The 20,397-nt window shown below is 35.0% G+C and overlaps 1 protein-coding gene across 13 annotated transcripts in view; it reads left to right on the plus strand.

Annotated features, from left to right (window-relative positions):
• The window catches only part of MYCBP2 (MYC binding protein 2), a 294,107-nt gene that overhangs the window by 136,130 nt on the left and 137,580 nt on the right, over positions 1 to 20,397 (plus strand). For all 13 annotated transcript variants that reach the window (XM_059144685.1, XM_059144682.1, XM_059144683.1 and 10 more), the window contains 8 exons: positions 1,175 to 1,367; positions 1,879 to 2,153; positions 5,631 to 5,852; positions 10,277 to 10,468; positions 12,720 to 12,926; positions 13,747 to 13,878; positions 17,567 to 17,745; positions 20,068 to 20,210. In XM_059144685.1, coding sequence (XP_059000668.1) covers positions 1,175 to 1,367; positions 1,879 to 2,153; positions 5,631 to 5,852; positions 10,277 to 10,468; positions 12,720 to 12,926; positions 13,747 to 13,878; positions 17,567 to 17,745; positions 20,068 to 20,210 — 1,543 coding nt within the window. The remainder of the gene's footprint in view (positions 1 to 1,174; positions 1,368 to 1,878; positions 2,154 to 5,630; positions 5,853 to 10,276; positions 10,469 to 12,719; positions 12,927 to 13,746; positions 13,879 to 17,566; positions 17,746 to 20,067; positions 20,211 to 20,397) is intronic.

Consider the following 20,397-nt stretch of genomic DNA (forward strand, 5'->3'; position numbering starts at 1 on the left):
TTGCTTTGAGATTATCTAGTATTTGTCATCATGTAAGTATGGTAAAGCCTGTAGAACAACTAGAACTGAAAGGAATGCTCATTACCCTAAACCCACACTGGAGAATTTAAAAACCTAGTAAGAATATTTTAGTATTTTGTGGTCAATGTTTATCTTCTATTAACTTGTTTATCAAAGGTTTGCTATAGTTTGTATGGTAAAATTTAATAAATAAGTTATTTATTAGTTATTTAGTATTTTGTGGTCAGTTGTTATCTTCTATTGTTTATCAAGGGTTGGCTATCGTTTGTATGGTAAAATTTAATAAATAAGATATTTATTGCATTATTTATTAAGTTATTTATTACTTATTAAGTCATTTATTTATTTGTTTATTTTTATATATTTATATATATTTATTTATTTATATTTATTAAGTTATTATTTATAATGAATAAGTTATTTAATACCGTCATTACTACCTAATACTAAATAAAATACTTTATTATATTAAAAATTATTAAAGTGCTTTAAATACTTTCAGCTTATTTATATAATACTACAGTAACAGTGTAGAGTTTAATTTTGCTTTCAAGTAATCATGTATTTGTAAATGTTTTTAATTTTTTGCCTTACTTATATGGTAAATTAGATAGGTTGGTAGCAGGGAAACAAAGCTATATTTTTAAATAGGCAAATATGGGGGTGCCTGAGAGCCTCAGTCACTTACGCCTCCACCTCTTGGTTTTGGCTCAAGTCATAGTCTCATAAGTCAAGCTTTCTAGCCCTGAGTTGGGCTCCATGCTCAGTGCAGAGTCTGCTTGGGATTCTAGCCCTCTGCCCATCCCCCCACTTGCTGATAACACTTTCTCTTTCTCAAGTAAATAAATAAATAAATCTTTTTTAAAATAAATAGGCAAATATTGAAGAATTTTGCTTTTTTACATGCCTAACTACTTTATCTTATTTGTTAAGCTTCAAAGATATTCCTAATGGTAATGTGATAAATGAACTAATAAAATATCCATTATTTGGGCTAATCAAAACTCAGTTAAAAAGTTCAAATAATGTTTTGTTTTGTTTCGTTCTGCTTTTTTCAAATAAAGTTTTGAAGTTCAGTGTCATCTTTCCATTTGATTCAACCTATGGTATCATTTGAACTAATTGTTTTCTGTTTTTTCATATTCTGGATTAGGAATGTTTTGAGTCATTGTTGAGTATTCTTCACTGGAGCTGGACCACCTTAGTCTTAGGAGTTGAAGAACTTAGAGGATTAAAAGGATTCCAGTTCACAGCTACACTTCTAGATCTAGAAAGACTGCGTTTTGTGGGTTCCTGTTGTCTGAGGTTATTGCGTGTCTATACCTGTGAAATTTACCCAGTATCAGGTATGAAACATGTTTTTAAATTACTTTAAGAAGAAAATATTTGACACATTGGAAAGGTCTGTATAGGGATAACCAGGAGTTTAAGATCCCCAGCTGCCTTTAATCTTCTCCTAAAATAAAGACAGAAAGTCAGCTTTCAAGATCCTTTTGTGTTTACTTAAAAAGAATAAAACAGATTACTTGTTATGTTGATAACAAAAAATCATGTTAAACTAAAAAAATACTCTAATAATGTATTATTTTAAACAGATTCGGTCAAATAGAAATTTTTTGAACGACTCATTTGGACTTAAATGCTAAAACCAATGTTTTGGCTTTTTAAAAAATTTCTTCCTACTTACATTTTTAAAAGAAATAATTTTGGACTACATTTAATCTCTAAATTGTTTCATCTCTAAGTTTTGAGTACTTGCAATCTTTAGCTATATAGGAAATTACTTGAATTATATTGAGTATCTCCATGCATGTTTATTACTCCATTTAATTAGCAATCTGCTTTGTTTCCTCAAAGCTACAGGAAAAGCAGTTGTAGAAGAAACTAGCAAATTAGCAGAATGTATTGGAAAAACCAGAACTTTGTTAAGAAAAATTTTATCAGAAGGAGTTGATCACTGCATGGTGAAGTTGGATAATGATCCTCAAGGATACCTCAGTCAACCCTTGAGTCTCCTAGAAGCTGTCCTTCAGGAGTGTCATAATACCTTCACTGCCTGTTTTCATTCTTTCTACCCAACTCCTGCCTTACAATGGGCTTGCCTTTGTGATCTGCTGAATTGTTTGGATCAGGTAATTTCAGTTTGAAAAATGTTAGTTGAAAATATGATAGATTACCTAATACTCTTCAAGAAAATTAAGTGCTATTGCCTCAATATATCTAACTTCTATAAATGATAAATTAGGACATTGATTTGGTATGTGTGACTTAAAGTTGAAAGTCATTTTTTTTCCTGCTTGCTTTATCATGTTTAGCTATAAAATTGGTAGGCACAATTGATATGCTCTTTGAATCTGTGAATGAGTGTGCACATGTACAAGAGCAAGAACAATCATGAGTGCGTGTGTAAGAGCAAGGATAGTGCTAGAAGAGGAGCTTCTGCCAACCCCATAGCTGCAGAACAGTCAGGAGAGAGAGCTATGAGAGAGCTTACTTGCTAAGAACCATTCATTCATGAGGAAACTGCGAGCCTCATATATGTGTATGCTCCACATCAGTTTCAAAATACTGACAGTTTCAAAAAAGCTGACAGAATTTAAGGTAGAAATAGACAAATGTACAGTGATGCTTGGAGACTTCAGTGCTTCTCTTTGAGTAATGAGTAGAACATGTAGATCAGAAAATCAGTAGAGAAATAGGAGATCTGAACAACACCGTCAACCATGTTGGTTTTATTGACGTTTATAAAACAGAAAGTGCAAGTGCACATGTTCTATATGTTCATGTGTACATATCATGTTCACAAAGATAGATTATATGCTAAGCCATAAAACACGTCTTAGTAAATTTCAAAAGATTAAAATTAAAGAATTTCAGACCACACTAGAACTAAATAAAACAACAGGCAAATATATTGAGAAAGGCACTAAATAGACAATACTTCTAAGTAACCAGTGAATCAAAGTAGAAATCCAAAGGAAATTAGAAATGATTTCATACTAAAAGATAAAAGTATAACATCAAAATTTATGACATGTAGCTAAAGCATTCCTTGGGAAGAACTTTATACTTTTAAATAACACTAGCAAAGAAGAAAGGTTTAAAATTGATGATCAAAGTTTCTACCTAAAGAAGTCAGAAAGAATTAGCAAACGAAAGTAAGAAGTAATAAAGATGAAGGAAATAATAAAAATAAGAGCAGAAAACAGTAAAGTAAAAACAGAGAAAATTGACAAGTTCAAAGTTGGTTCTTTGAAATTAAAACCAAATTAATAAACTCCTAGCAAGTCTGAGAGACAAGAGATAAAGAAAAAGCACAAATGATCAAGGATAAAAACAGGGAATGTCACTATAGATGCAACAGACTGATAAGGGAATATTATGAACAACTTTATATTAGTAAGTTGCAACTTCAGGTAAAGTAGACAAAAAGCTTGAAAAATATAAAGTGACCAGAACTGACAAGTAGTAGAAAAATCTGAACTGCCTTATATCCATTTAAAAAGTGAGTTTATTATCGAAAACTTTCCCACAAAAAAAACTCCAGACGCAGATAATTATCATTGGTAAATTCTATTAAACTTATAAGAAAGAAATGATATCAATCTTTAACAAACTATTTCAGAAAATATCGGAGACATTTCCCAACTAATTTAGTCAAGTTAGCCTTATCCTTTTTTTTTATCCTGATACCAAAACCTAAGATATTAAAAGAAAAAATTAATACAGGCAACCATTACTCAAACATAGATAAAAAAAGCTCTTAACAATATTATCAAATCAAATCCAGCAGTATAAAAGATAAATCACACCCACTAGGGTTTTTCTTAGAAATGCAAGGTTAGTTTAACTTTCAAAAATTACACTTTCAAAAAAAAAATTACACTTCCAGTGTAATTCACCATATTAACTGAATAAACAGGAAAAATTGTATAATCTTCTCAATAAATAATGAAAAAGCATTTGACAAAATTAGCAATCAGTGATAAAAACTTCTCACCAAACCAGGATTTAAGGAAACTTCTTCAACCTAGGATTATAAAGGATAGAGGATATCTACAGAAGAATCTACAGTTAATATCATATTTAGTGGTGAAATATTGAATACCCCCCTAATAAGTTCAGGAACAAGGCACAAGGTGACTGTTCTCACCACATCTATTTAACATTGTCGTAGAAGTTCTAGCACCTTTTCCTCCCCTAAGAAAGTTCACTGTCATCACCAGGGTATACTAGCCTATTTGAAAGATAGTCCAGTGAAGACATCTGGTTAGACAACTTTGTTTTATTTTATCATTACTACTTTTTAAGCTACTTACATACTGAATTTATTCTTGGTATTAAAAAAATGTATTTCATTGTGGCAAGAACTACTTAACATGAGAGTTACCTCTTAACACATTTCGAGCATATAATATATTGTTAATCACAGGTACGATGTTGTACAGGAGATCACTTGCGCTTACTTATCTTTCATAACTGAAACTTTATACTGGTTTATCACCAGCTCCCCATTTTTCCCTCCTCCCAACCATTCTATTCTCTGCTTCTGTGAGTTTGACTATTTTAGATACTTCATATAAGTGGAATCGTGCAGTATTTTGTCTGTCTGTGACTAGCTTATTTCACTCATTATAGTGTCCTCCAGGTTCACCCATGTTCTATAGCAGAGTAGTGTATTTTCTGGGACTGGATTAGTGCACAGCTTACTGTCTCAACCTGTCCAATCTTACATGGTTGTTTTCTTTGCCACTGAGCAGGTTACAGGCAGGCTAACTTTAACAAATGTTGGTTTAACAGATAGGGTATTGCTTTTAGCCTGAATTTGTAACACAAATGTTTGATGAACTAAGTAATGTGTATGTAGTTTTTGTGAATTAGGATATTCTGTCTTGGTAAGTTTTTAATGTTTTGTTTAAAAATCTGGGGTGCCTGGGTGGCTCTCAGTTGGTTAAGCATCTGCCTTCAGTCTCAGGTCATGATTTCAGGATCTTGGACTCCCTGGGAGTGGGGAGTCTGCTTCTCCCTTTCCCTCTGCTCCTCCCCTCTCTCCTCTCTCAAGTAAATAAATAAAATTTTAAAAATTTACAAGTATGCTACTCATTTTTCTGAATAAACCATATAGTGTGATGATATAATTTTATGACCTTACTGCAATGTTTATTATAATAATTATTCATTATGCTCCATTAACATTAGTAGCACCAATTATAATTTAAATCATTTATTATTGGAGGAAAGTGGTTTCAGTGCTTGTTTTACTGGACATGCCTTAGATATATACTGATTGAGGCCTTTTTGACGTCATTCTTTGAGCATAGTACTAAAGAGGACTGTGATTCAGAGGATATATAAAGTTGTTGGTTGGAGAATAGGAGGCTGATTTTTCTTGATCATCTTTAATAGTTTTTCCATCTTCATTGGGAAATAACTTGGAACAGTTGTGTTTAAAAGTATTGTTCTATTTAAATCTCATATCAGGACAATTAAAATGAATGCTAGAAAATTTTGTAATAATTTAAAGAGTTGTTTACTTTTTATATACCTAAAAATGTAGATTATACTGATGCCATATTTCTTCGGTGGGTGCATATTTCTGTTTTTAAAAGGATATCCAAGAAGCAAACTTCAAGACCTCGAGTAGCCGATTGCTTGCAGCTGTTATGTCGGCTCTTTGCCACACTTCTGTGAAGCTGACTTCTATCTTCCCTATTGCATACGATGGAGAGGTGCTGCTACGATCAATTGTTAAACAAGTTAGCACAGAGAATGACTCAACACTAGTTCACCGGTTTCCCCTTTTGGTAGCACATATGGAGAAACTCAGCCAGGTAGGTCTTTCTCTGAACTTTTATACTGAAAACCACAAAGGAGGGCCTATTTAAGTTGGTGCTTATTCTTCTATATTGGTGTTTACCAAACAAATATGTGTTTCACAAGAAGACCTAAAATTCAAGGGGGAAAATTTTTTCATGTTTACCTATAAATCTGTAATATTTTTTCTCTAATTTTAAAATTTTGAATGAAACCTAACCTACTAAAAAAAATGTGAGGGTCATGCAATGAATTCCCACATATTTTTTATATGCCAAACCCCTTGAAAGTTGCAGATACTATAAGCATACTTTTATATTATAATATTTTAGATTGCCAAGATACAATTTGAGGGAAATAAATAAATTTTTGAAACATTTTTTCAATAACATTTTGATGTATTAAAATAAACATTCTAAAACAATCGAAGTAGTAACCCATTTAGGTTTATTAGGAAGCACTATAGAAAAACAACTTACATACACAAGAAAACCATGTATAATATTATCAAGTCGATGAGAAGTAATCTTTAAAATGAAAGCCAAGAAAAGCAGTAGAATATAGAATAGTTATCCTAATTACTTTACAATAGCAATTTTATGTTGACTGAAGCAATAGAAAAATTATGAGAAAATTTTAAGTGACATACAGAAATGAAGGACATTAGCAGAATGGGAAGAAAATTTATAGTTAATATAATACCTTTGTAGAATTACTAGAAATAATAAGAGTAAATATAAGAGGAACTTTAGAGAGTAAGCCAGCACGGGAAAAATTTCAGCCTTACTAGAAACTAAATGTGAATGAATTGAAGTACTGATTTATTTGTAAAAATTAGAAAAAATGATTTTTTTTTCTCTTACTAAGTCCTACTCTGCTGAGACTATGAGGAAACCTACTAAATTTATAGATGGTTTCTTTCATTATGTAATTAGTCTAAGTAATCTTCTTTCAGTCTTTCAGCAGGTATTTATTGTATTCTTAGTATTTACTGGGATTATAATTAGGTACTAGTTGAAACAGGAGTAAAAAACATAGCTGTTTAATTGGTGGAGCAGTGGATGTCTATAAACTGGAAGATATTCTTACGGGATAAATCATCAATTCAGTATTAGGTGTGATGAGTATTTGCAAAGGAAATTATCCAAGGAAATAATTGAAAGACTGAAGTTTTATGTGTATTTTATTAAAAGGAAAATGGGAAACTTTAATGAGAGCCTTGGTACAATGTTCATTGCTAAGTCAAATAGTTTAATTTGGATATATCAGTGTGACAGAAAAGAGCTCAGCCTTTAAAAATAGCTATAGTTACTCTTACTTTTTTAAGATTTTATTTATTTGACAGAGAGAGCATAGCAGGCAGAGTGGCACGCAGAGGGAGAGAGAGAAGCAGGCACCCTGCCGAGCAAGGAGCCCAATGCGGGACTCCATCCCAGGACCCCAGGATCATGAATTGAGCCGAAGGCAACTGCTTAAGGGACTAAGCCACTGAGGCGTCCCTATATTTACATTTAATATCAAGAGTGATGTTGGGGCTCCTGGGGTGGGTCATTCGGTTAAGTGTCTGCCTTCAACTTAGGTCATGATCTCAGGGTCCTGGGATTGAACCCTGCGTTAGACTCCCTGTTCAGTGAGGAATCTGCTTCTCCCTTGGCCCCTCCTCCCCTCCCTACATCCCTCCTCCTGTACTCCCATGCATGCGCTTGCTTTCTCAAATAAATAAAATCTTTTTAAAAAGGTGATGTTTTTACATTTTTTTATTAGAAAATCAGAAACCAAAGTATATATCCTTTATGACTATGGTATACTATGATGACTGTGTAAACTGTGTGCTAAAGGCATATGTATTTTGTAGTATGTATGTAGTATATATTTTGAAAGAGAATACTGAGAAATGAAAATAATGCTTAGGTGATAAAGTTATGGGTAATTCTCTTATTTTTCCTTTGGAATTCACTTTAGTGTTTACAATGTTTTCCTTAAAGGTATAATAAAATTTCTAAATATTTAAAGATTTTCAGAACTATAAACATTTGGTAATTATTAATGATTAATAATTCAATATTTGTAGGTCTTTGTTAATATTCTATGAAGATAGAATGCATCTTCTATTATCTTAATAGATATTGCAAGATTCTACCATTTGGGTGTAGCATAATTCAGTTCATCTTTTCCCTCTATAAATACACATATTTAGGAATGCCTGGGTGGCTCAGTTGGTTGGGCAGCTGCCTTGGGCTCAGGTCATGATCCCAGCGTCCTGGGATCGAGTCCCACATTGGGCCCCTTGCTCTGCAGGGAGCCTGCTTCTCCCTCTGACTCTGCCTGCCACTCTGTCTGCCTGTGCTCGCTCTCTATCGCTCGCTCTCTGACAAATAAATAAAAATCTTCAAAAAAAAAAATACACATATTTAGATTGTTCCCAGTATTTTAGTATTTTAAACATGCTGAAAATGCCATTGACTGCATTTTTATGCGTGTTCATGATGATTTTTCCAAACTAAATCACCTGGAGTGGAAAAATTCTTAAGTGAAAGAAAAACACCTCAAGACTTTACAATTAACAAATTGTCCTCCAGAAAGCTAGTGTCACCTTGCATTCCCCATCACTGGTGAATGAATTCCTTTTTCTAAAATCTAGGGGGCTAGTGATATGCATATATGTATATGTATATTTTTTTTATTCTTCAACTAAAACATTGACACCATTAACTCCATTTTAAGATTATATGGGAAGCTTCTTGTATTAATCTTGTTAGTCACTAATTAGAAACTAAGTGGGTATAACTAAATAAATATACTTCACCCATACCCCTAATAAAGTCCTTCCAAGGTTGTTGATTATGGAATACACTGGGGATTGAGTTTCATCCAAAACTGATTTTCTGAGAAGTGCCAGAAAGTAAAGTTCTGGAGAGTCAAAGTGATGTAAAGGATAGAAGAATTATAATTTTAACAAAATCAGGAGTTGATTATTGTAAAGCCAGGAAAAATAATTACGTAAGAAATTGATGTGTTATGGTTATCTTATTCAAGTAATAATAGAAATAATTTAAAGGTGGAGGATTATCTCTAAGAGACTTTTTGTTAAGCCTAAGATTATGCTTTAAGAAAGATATATAATGATGCTTGTGATGATTTTAACTGTAATTAATTAATTAATTAACTTAATATTCTGTCATGGGTTGAGTATAAAGATGCTTTTCTGCCTTGAGATTTTATGACTTTATGAAATCTTTTGAATGTGTTACCTATGCTATCTCTCATAAAGCAGTATGGAATGTTTATAGAAAGCAGTATGGAAAAACTTGTGTGTTCAGGGGGCATTCAGGTGATTTTGATAAACGAATTACAACATATAGTTCCCCTGATTTTACCGAAGTTGAGGCATTGCAAAGAAGCTGGAACTAAATCCCAGGTTGTTTGATTTGCTAGTCTACAGTAAAATTGAAATGGTCATTGCTCACAATTTGCCCCCTCTCAAAATCAGATGCATTTACTCCCTGTCCATAGTGGGCTAAAAGATATGGTATTGGATGGTAAAAAAATGATAAAGAGTGTTCATGCTGGATATCACTTAAATTAATCATCTTTTCCCTTTATTTCTGGGAAAAAAATATTTTCCCCCTTGGTCTTTAATGGGACTTTATAATTTCTTATCTTGAAAGTTTTCCATTGGTAGGGGTTGGAATTTCTTAGGAAATCAAGTATAGTAGGGAGTATAGGAGTATTTGTAGTAAAATTCCATATTTTTATTATATATATATACAGAAAGAATTTTATTAGAAAATAGATTTGGGGGCGCCTGGGTGGCTCAGTGGGTCAAGCCTCTTCCTTTGGCTCAGGTCCTGATCTAAGGGTCAAGGGATGGAGCCTGCCTCCCCCTTTCTCTCTGCCTGCCTCTCTGCATACTTGTGATCTCTCTCTTTGTATCAAATAAATAAATAAAATCTTTAAAAAAAAAGAAAAGAAAAGAAAATATATTTGTACGTACTATTTCTCAGTTGCCTTACTTCCTGTTCGCTTTGGCAGCTCATATACTCAGTTACTTTACCTCTAAATATACCAGAAATAATTATCTTATATTGGAATCTTGCCCTATAAAAAAAAAGCTTTTCAGACAGGAGTGTTTTTCTGTCATATATGATTGTTATTGAGAAGTTAAGAGTATAAGTGAAAATGACTCAAAGCTAATAAAAAAAAATCTTGTAAGGATGTGGTACTTTTACGATACACAGAGAAAATAATTGAAAAAAGAACTTATAAGTGAAAAGTAAATTCAGTGGTTCCACAAGCAACTGGATGGATTTATAGACATAGAGTCAGGCCTGAATTTTAAGGGTGTCATCTAGAAAAATAAGATTTGCAATTGAGGGCTACTCACATGAAGGAAAATAAAGCAGTAATATCCTGGAACTTTTTTCTTTTCCATGTACCATAGAGTGAAGAGAATATCTCTGGTATGACAAGCTTCCGAGAAGTTCTGGAGAAAATGTTGGTTATTGTTGTGCTCCCAGTCAGGAATAGCCTGAGGCGAGAAAATGAGCTCTTCTCCTCCCACCTGGTTTCCAATACCTGTGGATTGCTGGCCAGTATTGTCAGCGAGCTGACAGCATCAGCCCTGGGATCTGAGGTAACGTTATATTTTGAGACTGGGTAATAAGCACATGTTTAAACTTTCCACATAGTTTCTTTTTTCACATATTTTGGCTTTGTAGAAACTAATTTTAATCCCATTTGTGTTGTTTTTCTTTCAAACAACACAAAACCTTCCAAGCTAAATTGTTTCTTTGCTTTTCCCTTCCTTATACTACTTCTCTGTTCTTGCTTGCTCCCTCTCTCTCACGTTTGCCCAGGATGTCACAGTAATACAGACCGTATGTTTTCCTTATATACTCCATAGTACAACCTCACTGCGATGTCACAACAGAAGCAAAAATCGTTCGCATTCCTGGTAATGCATAATGGAAATGGGGCTGCTAATAGTGAGCACATGGTATGGAGGAGGTAAAGAGGATTAGACCTTAGTTCTGCTCACTTGACTGACACTAGACAAATAACGTATGTAAAATGGGCCTTCGGTACACTCACATTGCTGTACAGCCAAAATTTTAAAAGGAACAAATATTACTCTGTTTGGGAAAACTACTTTGAAAGGGCTTTACATTTTGTAAAGTAACATTTTTAACCATTTCAGTGCCCTGCTCACTCTGTTGTACAATTTATATAAATGTTTTGACTGAATTTAGTGAAGTTTTCTAATTTTATCCCAAAAAAGCAGACAGAAGATTGGTTATGAAAATTATGTCCTGGGGCGCCTGGGTGGCTCAGTGGGTTAAGCCTCTGCCTTCAGCTCAGGTCATGATCTCAGGGTCCTGGGATCGAGTCCCCCATCGGGCTCTTTGCTCAGGAGGGAGCCTGCTTCTCTCTCTCTCTCTCTCTCTCTGCCTGCCTCTCTGTCTACTTGTGACCTCTCTCTGTCAAATAAATAAATGAAATATTAAAAAAAAAAAAAAGAATTAAAAAAGAAAATCATGTCCTAATGTGAAACACCTTCTATCACTTAAATGAATGTTTAATAGCTAGCATGTATGCCATTGCTTGCAAAATAACATCTTCTTTCTCTTTTACTTTTATAGTTCCTAGCCTTTGTTTTTTCTTACTTACAGATTTATTTTAGAATCTATGGTTAATTAATCATGTAGTCTATACTCATTACTGATTCATAGTGACAGTTTAGCCTTTAGGATTTCTGAATGATTACATGTACCTGCGCATATTTTAGTATTTCACCCTGGGAAGCACTTCCTTCATTTCTTTGTTAGCTTTGACTTAGCTGTAGGAGGTCATTGAATCCCCTGTCAGAAAATTTTAATTTGGTTCTTTTTTTCCCCACTTAGTCATTCAGCCTATAATATACTTCCCTTCCATACCAGATCCTGAAGGAGAAAGTCTCTGATACATAGCTCCCCCTCAGAAGGTTACTGTCTAGTTTTCCCCTATGAGCTTTTTTTTTTTAATGAAAAAGAATGTCCCAAATTGCAGGTGCCTAATATACAAACTTGGAAGTTTACAAAGGTCCTGGCTTAGACACCCATATTTCTTTCTTTCCCACGGCAGTTTAAAATTTTTGCTAGAATCATAAACTGCAGTTTTTTCCTCTTGTGGGTCTTCCAGATTTCTGCAGCCAATTTAGATCAAAAGCTGGCTCCGTAATTAAAGAGCGGTTTCAAGCCAAAATAAGTTCACTGATCTTCTCTAATGAGTCTGTAATTAGTGAGGCTGTACTTGTTTGTATATATATATTCAAATATTGAAAGCCAAGTTATCATAATATATTTTAGTGGTATTCAAACTTAAGACATAGAACATTTTTTGCTAATAAAAGTCTTCAGAACTCCCAGATAAGAGGAGGGATAGGATAGCCTGATTGACAAAGGAAACTTAAATCCACTTCTTTGTTGACTACCCATCTCTGCTGAATCCCTAGAGCCCGATGTCTCATGGTTTGAAAACGTTTGGTCCATAGAATGTTGGTGAAATTTTGGTATCTCTTTTCAAAGTGAGTGATATAATTCGTTCATATGTTATGACCATAATTACTTACAGGTTTATAGTTCTGATACTATAAATTAAGTGAAATGTATAGTCTCCTATGACTAAGGAAGAAAATACTGTCAAGTGATAATGATTTATAAATTTAAAATCTGGTTTTATTGCTGGGTAATCTCTATAGAATGTATATTTAGGAAGGCTTACAGCCACTTGTTAAATGTAGGTTATCTTTTTGAACTTCTTAGAAAGTTGGGGGTTTTGTTAAAGGCATGTTATTAACGCTCAGGTATAGACTGCTGACGTATAATTGCTTTTGCTTTTGTTCCTAGGTTGATGGACTTAATTCTCTCCACTCCGTTAAAGCCAGTGCTAATCGATTCACAAAAACAAGTCAAGGAAGAAGTTGGAACACTGGGAATGGGTCCCCTGATGCAATCTGTTTTTCAGTAGACAAACCTGGAATAGTTGTGGTTGGTTTTTCTGTCTATGGAGGAGGTGGAATTCATGAATATGAATTAGAGGTATTGGTTGATGACGTAAGTATGACTCTTACAGTATTCATCTTGCTGTGTGGGTTACCATTATCATAGTAAGGCTGCCCAGATCTTGGAGGGGTTAGCTGATTAATCATAATCATCCTGGCAGATGTGAAAGAAATTGAAAGAAAGTGATCCTGCATGATTGCTTTGTGTGCCATTCTGGATCACTTCTGCCTCATATTTTTTACACTTCCAGGGGAGATGTTAAATGAAAAGACTAGAAATTACATAGCTAAGCCCCTGATTACAACTTTTGTGTAATTTTTTTTTGCTATTGTAGTTTTTTAAGAAATGAGAACGATAGATCAATGCTATTACCTGTATCAGTGATTAAAGCAGTTTTGTCATAGAGTGCTAATGGATGATTCTTAGTAAAGACACTAACTGATTGATTAAGGTCTATCTTACTATATTCTCTAAATTACTTTAAAAACCTGAGTTTTCACTAAGTTTTATTAAAATGGGACAGAAAGTTACCATGTAAATCATTTAATAATAAATGGAAATCTATCCATATCTTGGTTCTTTGTAACAATTAGTTTATTTCCCTAATTCGTTAAGTTCTATAGTTAGAGTTGCACTCTTCTAATGAAGAAGTGGGAATCACTTTAAGACATCAGATGAGGAAAGCCCATTGATATGATTTAGGTTCTAGTGTCCTTAGGAAATCAGATAAAAGTGAATAGTTTAGCATACCAAAAATTTTTTCTTCAGTATGTATGAGGATATGCTGATGGATAATTTTATATGCAAGAAAATAAACTGCTTAAAACAAACAAAATTAAGAATATGATGGGTTTTGTTTTGTTTTAATTAGAGTGAACATGCAGGAGATTCGACTCATTCTCATAGATGGACATCTCTAGAATTAGTCAAAGGAACCTATACAACAGATGATTCACCCAGTGATATAGCTGAAATCAGACTTGACAAAGTTGTTCCTTTAAAGGTAATTTCATTATGTTTCTTTTGTAAATAAGAGGTATTATTATGTAGCTTACTTATGTAGTAATGAGAAGTATTCCTTTAAGTGGTGCTTTAAATGTTATTGAGTCACTACTATACTCCTGATATTGTACTGTCTTATATTCTATTTTTGCAAAAAGTGTCTTAAAAATCTGGTTTAGTAGAAAGTATTGTTAGGTTTTAGAGTTAGATAGAAGTAGCTTCAGATGCCTGCTCTTCCACATAGTAGCTCTAAGACATTGAACTTCATTCATTATTTAGCTACTGTGGGACTTATCTGTAGATTGGGAAGGATAGTACCTATACTGTAGTGTTGTTTAGGTAAAATTAAATAATGGAATAAAGTACTTGTCTCCATGCCTAGCACAGCAGAGAAGCTCAGTAAATATGAGTTCCTGTCTTTCCTTCTCATTGTGACAAAACTCACTTTTTTAAAAGGTGAGCTTGGGGGATGCCTGGGTGGCTCAGTGGGTTAAGCCTCTGCCTTCAGCTCAGGTCATAATCTCAGGGTTGTGGGATCGATTCCCACATCAGGCTCTCTGCCCGGTGGGGAGCCTGCTTCCCCCTCTCTCTATGCCTGTCTCTCTGCCTACTTGTGTTCTCTCTGTCAAATAAATAAATAAAAATCTTAAAAAAAAAAAAAAAAAAGTGGACTTGGGGCACCTGGTGGCTCAGTTGGTTAAGCTTCTGCCTTCGGCTCAGGTCATGATCCCAGGGTGCTGGGATCGAGCCCCACATTGGGCTTCCTGCTCAGTGGGGAGCCTGCTTCTCCCTCCCCTTCTCCCTCTGCTTGTGTTCTCTTGCTCTCTCGTACTTTCTCTATCAAATAAATAAAATCTTTTTAAAAAGTGGGCTTAATAAACTATTAGTTAATAGTAATTTAAATTACTATTACTCTATATAAGTTGTTTATGCATGTAACTTTGTTGTCTAGCAGTAAATAACGAATTAGCAAAACAGAAATTGTACTTAACTTTAATTATGAATGGAGTGATTCCGAATTCAACTGTATATTGTTTTTTTTTAATTTCTTTTCAGCGTAACAGTATTCATTGTTTTTGCACCACACCCAGTGCTCCATGCAATACGTGCCCTCCTTAATACCCACCACCTGGCTCCCCCAACCTCCCACCGCCTGCCCCTTCAAAACCCTCAGGTTGTTTTTCAGAGTCCATAGTCTCTCATGGTTCACCTCCCCTTTCAGTTTCCCTCAACTCCCTTCTCCTCTCCATCTTCCCATGTCCTCCATGCTATTTGTTATGCTCCGCAAATAAGTGAAACCATATGATAATTGACTCTCTCTGCTTGACTTATTTCACTCAGCATAATCTCTTCCAGTCCCGTCCAGTCCATGTTGCTACAAAAGTTGGGTATTCATCCTTTCTGATGGAGGCATAATACTCCATAGTGTATATGGACCACATCTTCCTTATCCATTCGTCCGTTGAAGGGCATCTTGGTTCTTTCCACAGTTTGGCGACCGTGGCCATTGCTGCTATAAACATTGGGGTACAGATGGCCCTTCTTTTCACTGCATCTGTATCTTTGGGGTAAATACCCAGTAGTACAATGGCAGGGTCATAGGGAAGCTCTGTTTTTAATTTCTTGAGGACTCTCCACACTGTTCTCCAAAGTGGCTGCACCAACATGCTTTCCCACCAACAGTGTAAGAGGGTTCCCCTTTCTCCACATCCTCTCCAAAACACATTATTTCCTGTCTTGCTAATTTTGGCCATTCTAACAAGTGTAAGGTGGTATCTCAATGTAGTTTTAATTTGAATCTCCCTGATGGGTAGTGATGATAAAATTTTGTCATGTGTCTGATAGCCATTTGTATGTCTTCATTGGAGAAGTGTCTGTTCATATCTTCTGCCCATTTTTTGATATGATTATTTGTTTTGTATGTGTTGAGTTTGAGAAGTTTTTTATAGATCCTGGATATCAACCTTTTGTCTGTACTGTCATTTGCAAATATAAATATCTTCTCCCATTCCGTGGGTTGCCTTTTTGTTTTGTTGACTGCTTCCTTTGCTGTGCAGAAGCTTTTGTCTTGATGAAGTCCCAAAAGTTCATTTTCGCTTTCATTTCCTTGGCCTTTGGAGACATATCTTGAAAGAAGTTGCTGTCGCTGATATCAAAGAGGCTACTGCCTTTGTTCTCCTCTAGGATTCTGATGGATTCCTGGCTCACATTGAGGTCTTTTATCCATTTCAAGTTTATCATTGTGTACAGTGTAAGAGAATGGTCGAGTTTCATTCTTCTACATATAGCTGTCCAATTTTCCCAGCACCATTTATTGAAGAGACTGTCTTTTTTCCACTGTACATTTTTTCCTGCTTTGTCGAAGATTATTTGACCATAGAGTTGAGGGTCCATATCTGGGCTCTCTACTCTGTTACACTGGTCTAGGTGTCTGTTTTTATGCCAGTACCATGCTGTCTTGGTGATCACAGCTTTGCAGTAAAGCTTGAAATCAGGTAACATGATGCCGCCAGTTTTATTTTTGTTTTTCAACATTTCCTTAGCAATTCGGGGTCTCTTCTGATTCCATGCAAATTTCTGGATTATTTCCTCCAGCTCTTTGAAAAATACCGGTGGAATTTTGACCAGAATGGCATTAAAAGTATAGATTGCTCTAGGCAGTATAGACATTTTAGCAATGTTTATTCTTCTGACCCAAGAGCATGGAATGGTCTTCCATCTTTTTGTGTCTTCAATATCTTTCATGAGTGTTCTGTAGTTCCTCAAGTACAGATCCTTTACCTCTTTGGTTAGGTTTATTCCCAGGTATCTTATGGTTCTTGGTGCTATAGTAAATGCAACCATTTCTCTAATTTCCCTTTCTGTATTTTCATTGTTAGTGCGTAAGAAAGCCACTGATTTCTGTACATTGACTTTGTATCCTGCCACATTACTGAATTGCTGTATGAGTTCTAGTAGTTATATTGTTATTTTTATTATAGAGCAGAATTTGGGATAAGATAAGTTCATCAGAGACATTATCAAAAAGAGTTTAGGTACTAAAAAATCAAAAAATCTTCACTATGAGGTTTATATCGTAGATCATACAGACATACATGTCTGTATCTCGTGTTTTCTACGCATAGTGCATCTTATTTAGGACAACTTTTGCTTACGAATATTTTTTCCCATTTCTGTCCACCTAACTCTTTCCATCTTTGAGTGTCTCTTAAAAAAATATAGTAGACTCACCACTATTTTTTCCCACATTTGAAATTATTTCAAAAGTTAAATCCATCAAAAAAATAGATAATGTATTTTAAATCTTTTGTTATGGTTAATATGCTTTACATTATGGTTAAGAGCAGGAACTACCTATATTGAAATACTAATTCCATCACGTATTAGCTGTGTGACTTTGGGTGAGTTACTTAACTTCTCTGTGCCTCAGATTCCTCATCAGTAAAATAGGCATAGTAATGGTACTTACCTCATGAAGTCATTTTAAGGTATAATTTGATTAAAGCATTTGAAATAATTAGTATACTTTCCTTTAAATAGTAAACATCAGGAAGTGTTGCTTATCTTCCAGTTTGATTCATTCAAATGTGTTTAACCAAATCATCTATAAATGACAAATTCATTTTATTTGCCCAGTTTTTTTATATCCTCTGTACATTATAAACATGCTTTATATCTTGATTGTGAAGGAAAATGTTAAATATGCTGTGCGCTTGAGGAACTACGGAAGCCGTACAGCCAACGGAGATGGAGGAATGACCACCGTTCAGTGCCCTGATGGCGTGACATTCACATTCAGCACATGCAGCTTGAGTAGTAATGGCACAAACCAAACCAGAGGACAGATTCCACAGATACTCTACTATAGGTGAGTGTGTGTGTAGAAGTAAAGGGACTATTTTTAAGTGATAGGACACATACAGTTTATTACCAAGGTAAAAAATGCTAAATTCATAGTTATAATTATGCTGTGTAACTGCCTTGCACATACTTGTGCTAATTCATATAAAAAGGTCTCATTTTAATGTGTAAATTCAGTCTTTATTGTAAAGGTGAGTGCTTTAAAATGTAGTTGCCATTATTTCTTTAATATCCTTGAAATATTTTGTGTCTTGGACATGTGTGCTATTATTACTTTTTCTTTTTTTTTAAGATTTTATTTATCTATTTGACAGACAGATATCTCAAGTAGGCAGACAGACTGGGAGAGAGAAGCGGGGAAGCAGGCTCCCTGCTGAGCAGAGAGTCCAATACGGGGCTCTATCCCAGGACCCTGAAATCATGACCTGAGTTGAAGGCAGAGGCTTAATCCACTGAGCCACCCAGGCGCTCCTCTATTGTCACTTTTTTTTTTAAAAAAGCTTTTATTTATTTGACAGAGTGAGATTACAAGTAGGCAGAGAGGCAAACAGAGAGAGAGAGAGAGAGAGAGAGAAAGGAGGAAGCAGGCTCCCTGCCTAGCAGAGAGCCCGATACAGGACTTCATCCCAGGACCCTGAGATCATGACCTGAGCTGAAGGCAGAGGCTTAACCCACTGAGCCACCCAGGTAGCCCCTCTATTGTCACTTTTATAGTTTGTATCTACAGTTTCAAATTTAAGTGGAATTTATTCATTTCTTTTTAAAAATACCAAAAATTAATGATCAAATCAACTCTATCCAAGTACTAGTGTTGCCTTGATCCTGTTATCCTGTCTGCAGTGTATTTTGATATCTGTAAATCTACTTCTTAAAGCCCTAGAGTACATAATGATGTACTCTAGGTACTCTTTAACCATTCCTTATGTAACCAGTATGTAAAAAGAAGGATAACAATTTGGGGTTTTAAAAAAAAAAAAACAAAAAACAAAAAACACTTCTAAATATACATTTGTCACCACATCTCAGTTTTTCTTTTAGTGAGTTAGCTGGAGTCATACATAGTAAGTATCATTCACCGTAGCTACCCTCCGTCTGACTTAGCCTCAGATCACCAGGGTTGTGTATCACTTTCAGAGATTTGCTGCTTTCTCTCTTTCCTTCATAAACAATCTGGGAACACTGCCTGGATGTAGAATTTTCTCCTGCCTTTCTGTGTGTGAAATAAAATAGAAACGGTAGGTGTTAAATAGCTTCCTGGTGGCAGGTTGCTGCTGAGATACAAGTTTTCTAGTCCTTCTACCAACTTGTGAAAAACTTTTTGTTACATAGCACTATAACAAATAGTATTCTCTTTCTCAAACCATACATTAAAAAGTCATATCATGCGCAGAAGTTATATATTCCAAAAAGCTGGGGAGCCCCTTAGAAGCATCTGCTATCTAGACTTTATTTCTTACACAAATACAGTGTTTTAGATATTTATGTTTCCCACCAGCTTTACCAACCCTTAGCTTTAAATTTAAAATTAATTAAATTTAGGGATACCTGGATGGCTCAGTTGGGTAAGGGCCCAACTCTTGATTTCAGCTCAGGTCATAATCTCAGGATTGTCCAATCAATCCCCACATCAGGCTCCACACCCAGCATGAAGCCTGCTTAAGATTCTCTCCGTCACCCTCTGCCCTTCTCCCTCCTGCCATGCACACGCACACACTCTTCTCTGTCTCCCTCTAATTAACTAATTAATTAATTAAAGTAAAATGTTTCAAATCTGACTTTTTCTAATCCCCATTATTAACAGTTTGATCCAAACCATCACTAGTGCTCCCTGGCTAACAACTATCACAACTTCTAACCCAGTCTCCCTCCTTTTGCTGTGGTCTTGCTGCAGTCAGTTCTGCACAGTGCAGCCAGAAGGATCTTACAGAAATGTGCATCAGGGCAAGTGCTGCCCTTGCTCAGCTTTCCATCCCAGCATGAAATGTACGGTCTCACAGAGAAAGCATAGAAAGCTCACATGAACTGACATCTGTCACCCTCCATTCTCCTTTCATTCCAGGCACACTTGTCACTCTGTTCCTTAAACTTGCTCATTTTGTTCTTGTCTGAACCTTTATCTTACTGTTCCTTTTGCCTGAATACTTTTCCCTCAGCTTTTTTTTTTTTTTTTTTAAACATAATTCAGGCCTTTTTAAAGTATCGGTTCCTAAGATAGACTCTCCTTGGTAGTGTCTTAAAATAAGTGAGGAACTCTGATGTAAATATGATAACTAGAGTTAGATCATGTTTTACCTACCCTGTAAAATTTCATATGTTACTCTTGTTACAGGAGTGAATTTGATGGAGATTTACAATCCCAGCTTCTAAGTAAAGCCAATGAAGAAGATAAAAACTGTAGCAGAGCTCTCTCTGTGGTAAGCACTGTTGTTCGAGCTGCAAAAGACCTCTTGCACAGAGCTCTTGCTGTGGATGGTAAGACTTTTATTTGCTTAATAGTCATATTTTAAATTCTTAATTCTCTAACTTACACACAGGGTTAAGAAGAACCATCTTATAGAATCCCAGAGTATTTTATTCATGGTGGATCTGTACATGTATATACATTCATTTTGTATCAGTTGTACTCTCCATATGCAGGATTTTTTAGGGTGTTCAAAAG

This window comes from Mustela lutreola, chromosome 13, assembly GCF_030435805.1.
Source record: "Mustela lutreola isolate mMusLut2 chromosome 13, mMusLut2.pri, whole genome shotgun sequence".
In the NCBI taxonomy this organism is placed as follows: domain Eukaryota; kingdom Metazoa; phylum Chordata; class Mammalia; order Carnivora; family Mustelidae; genus Mustela; species Mustela lutreola.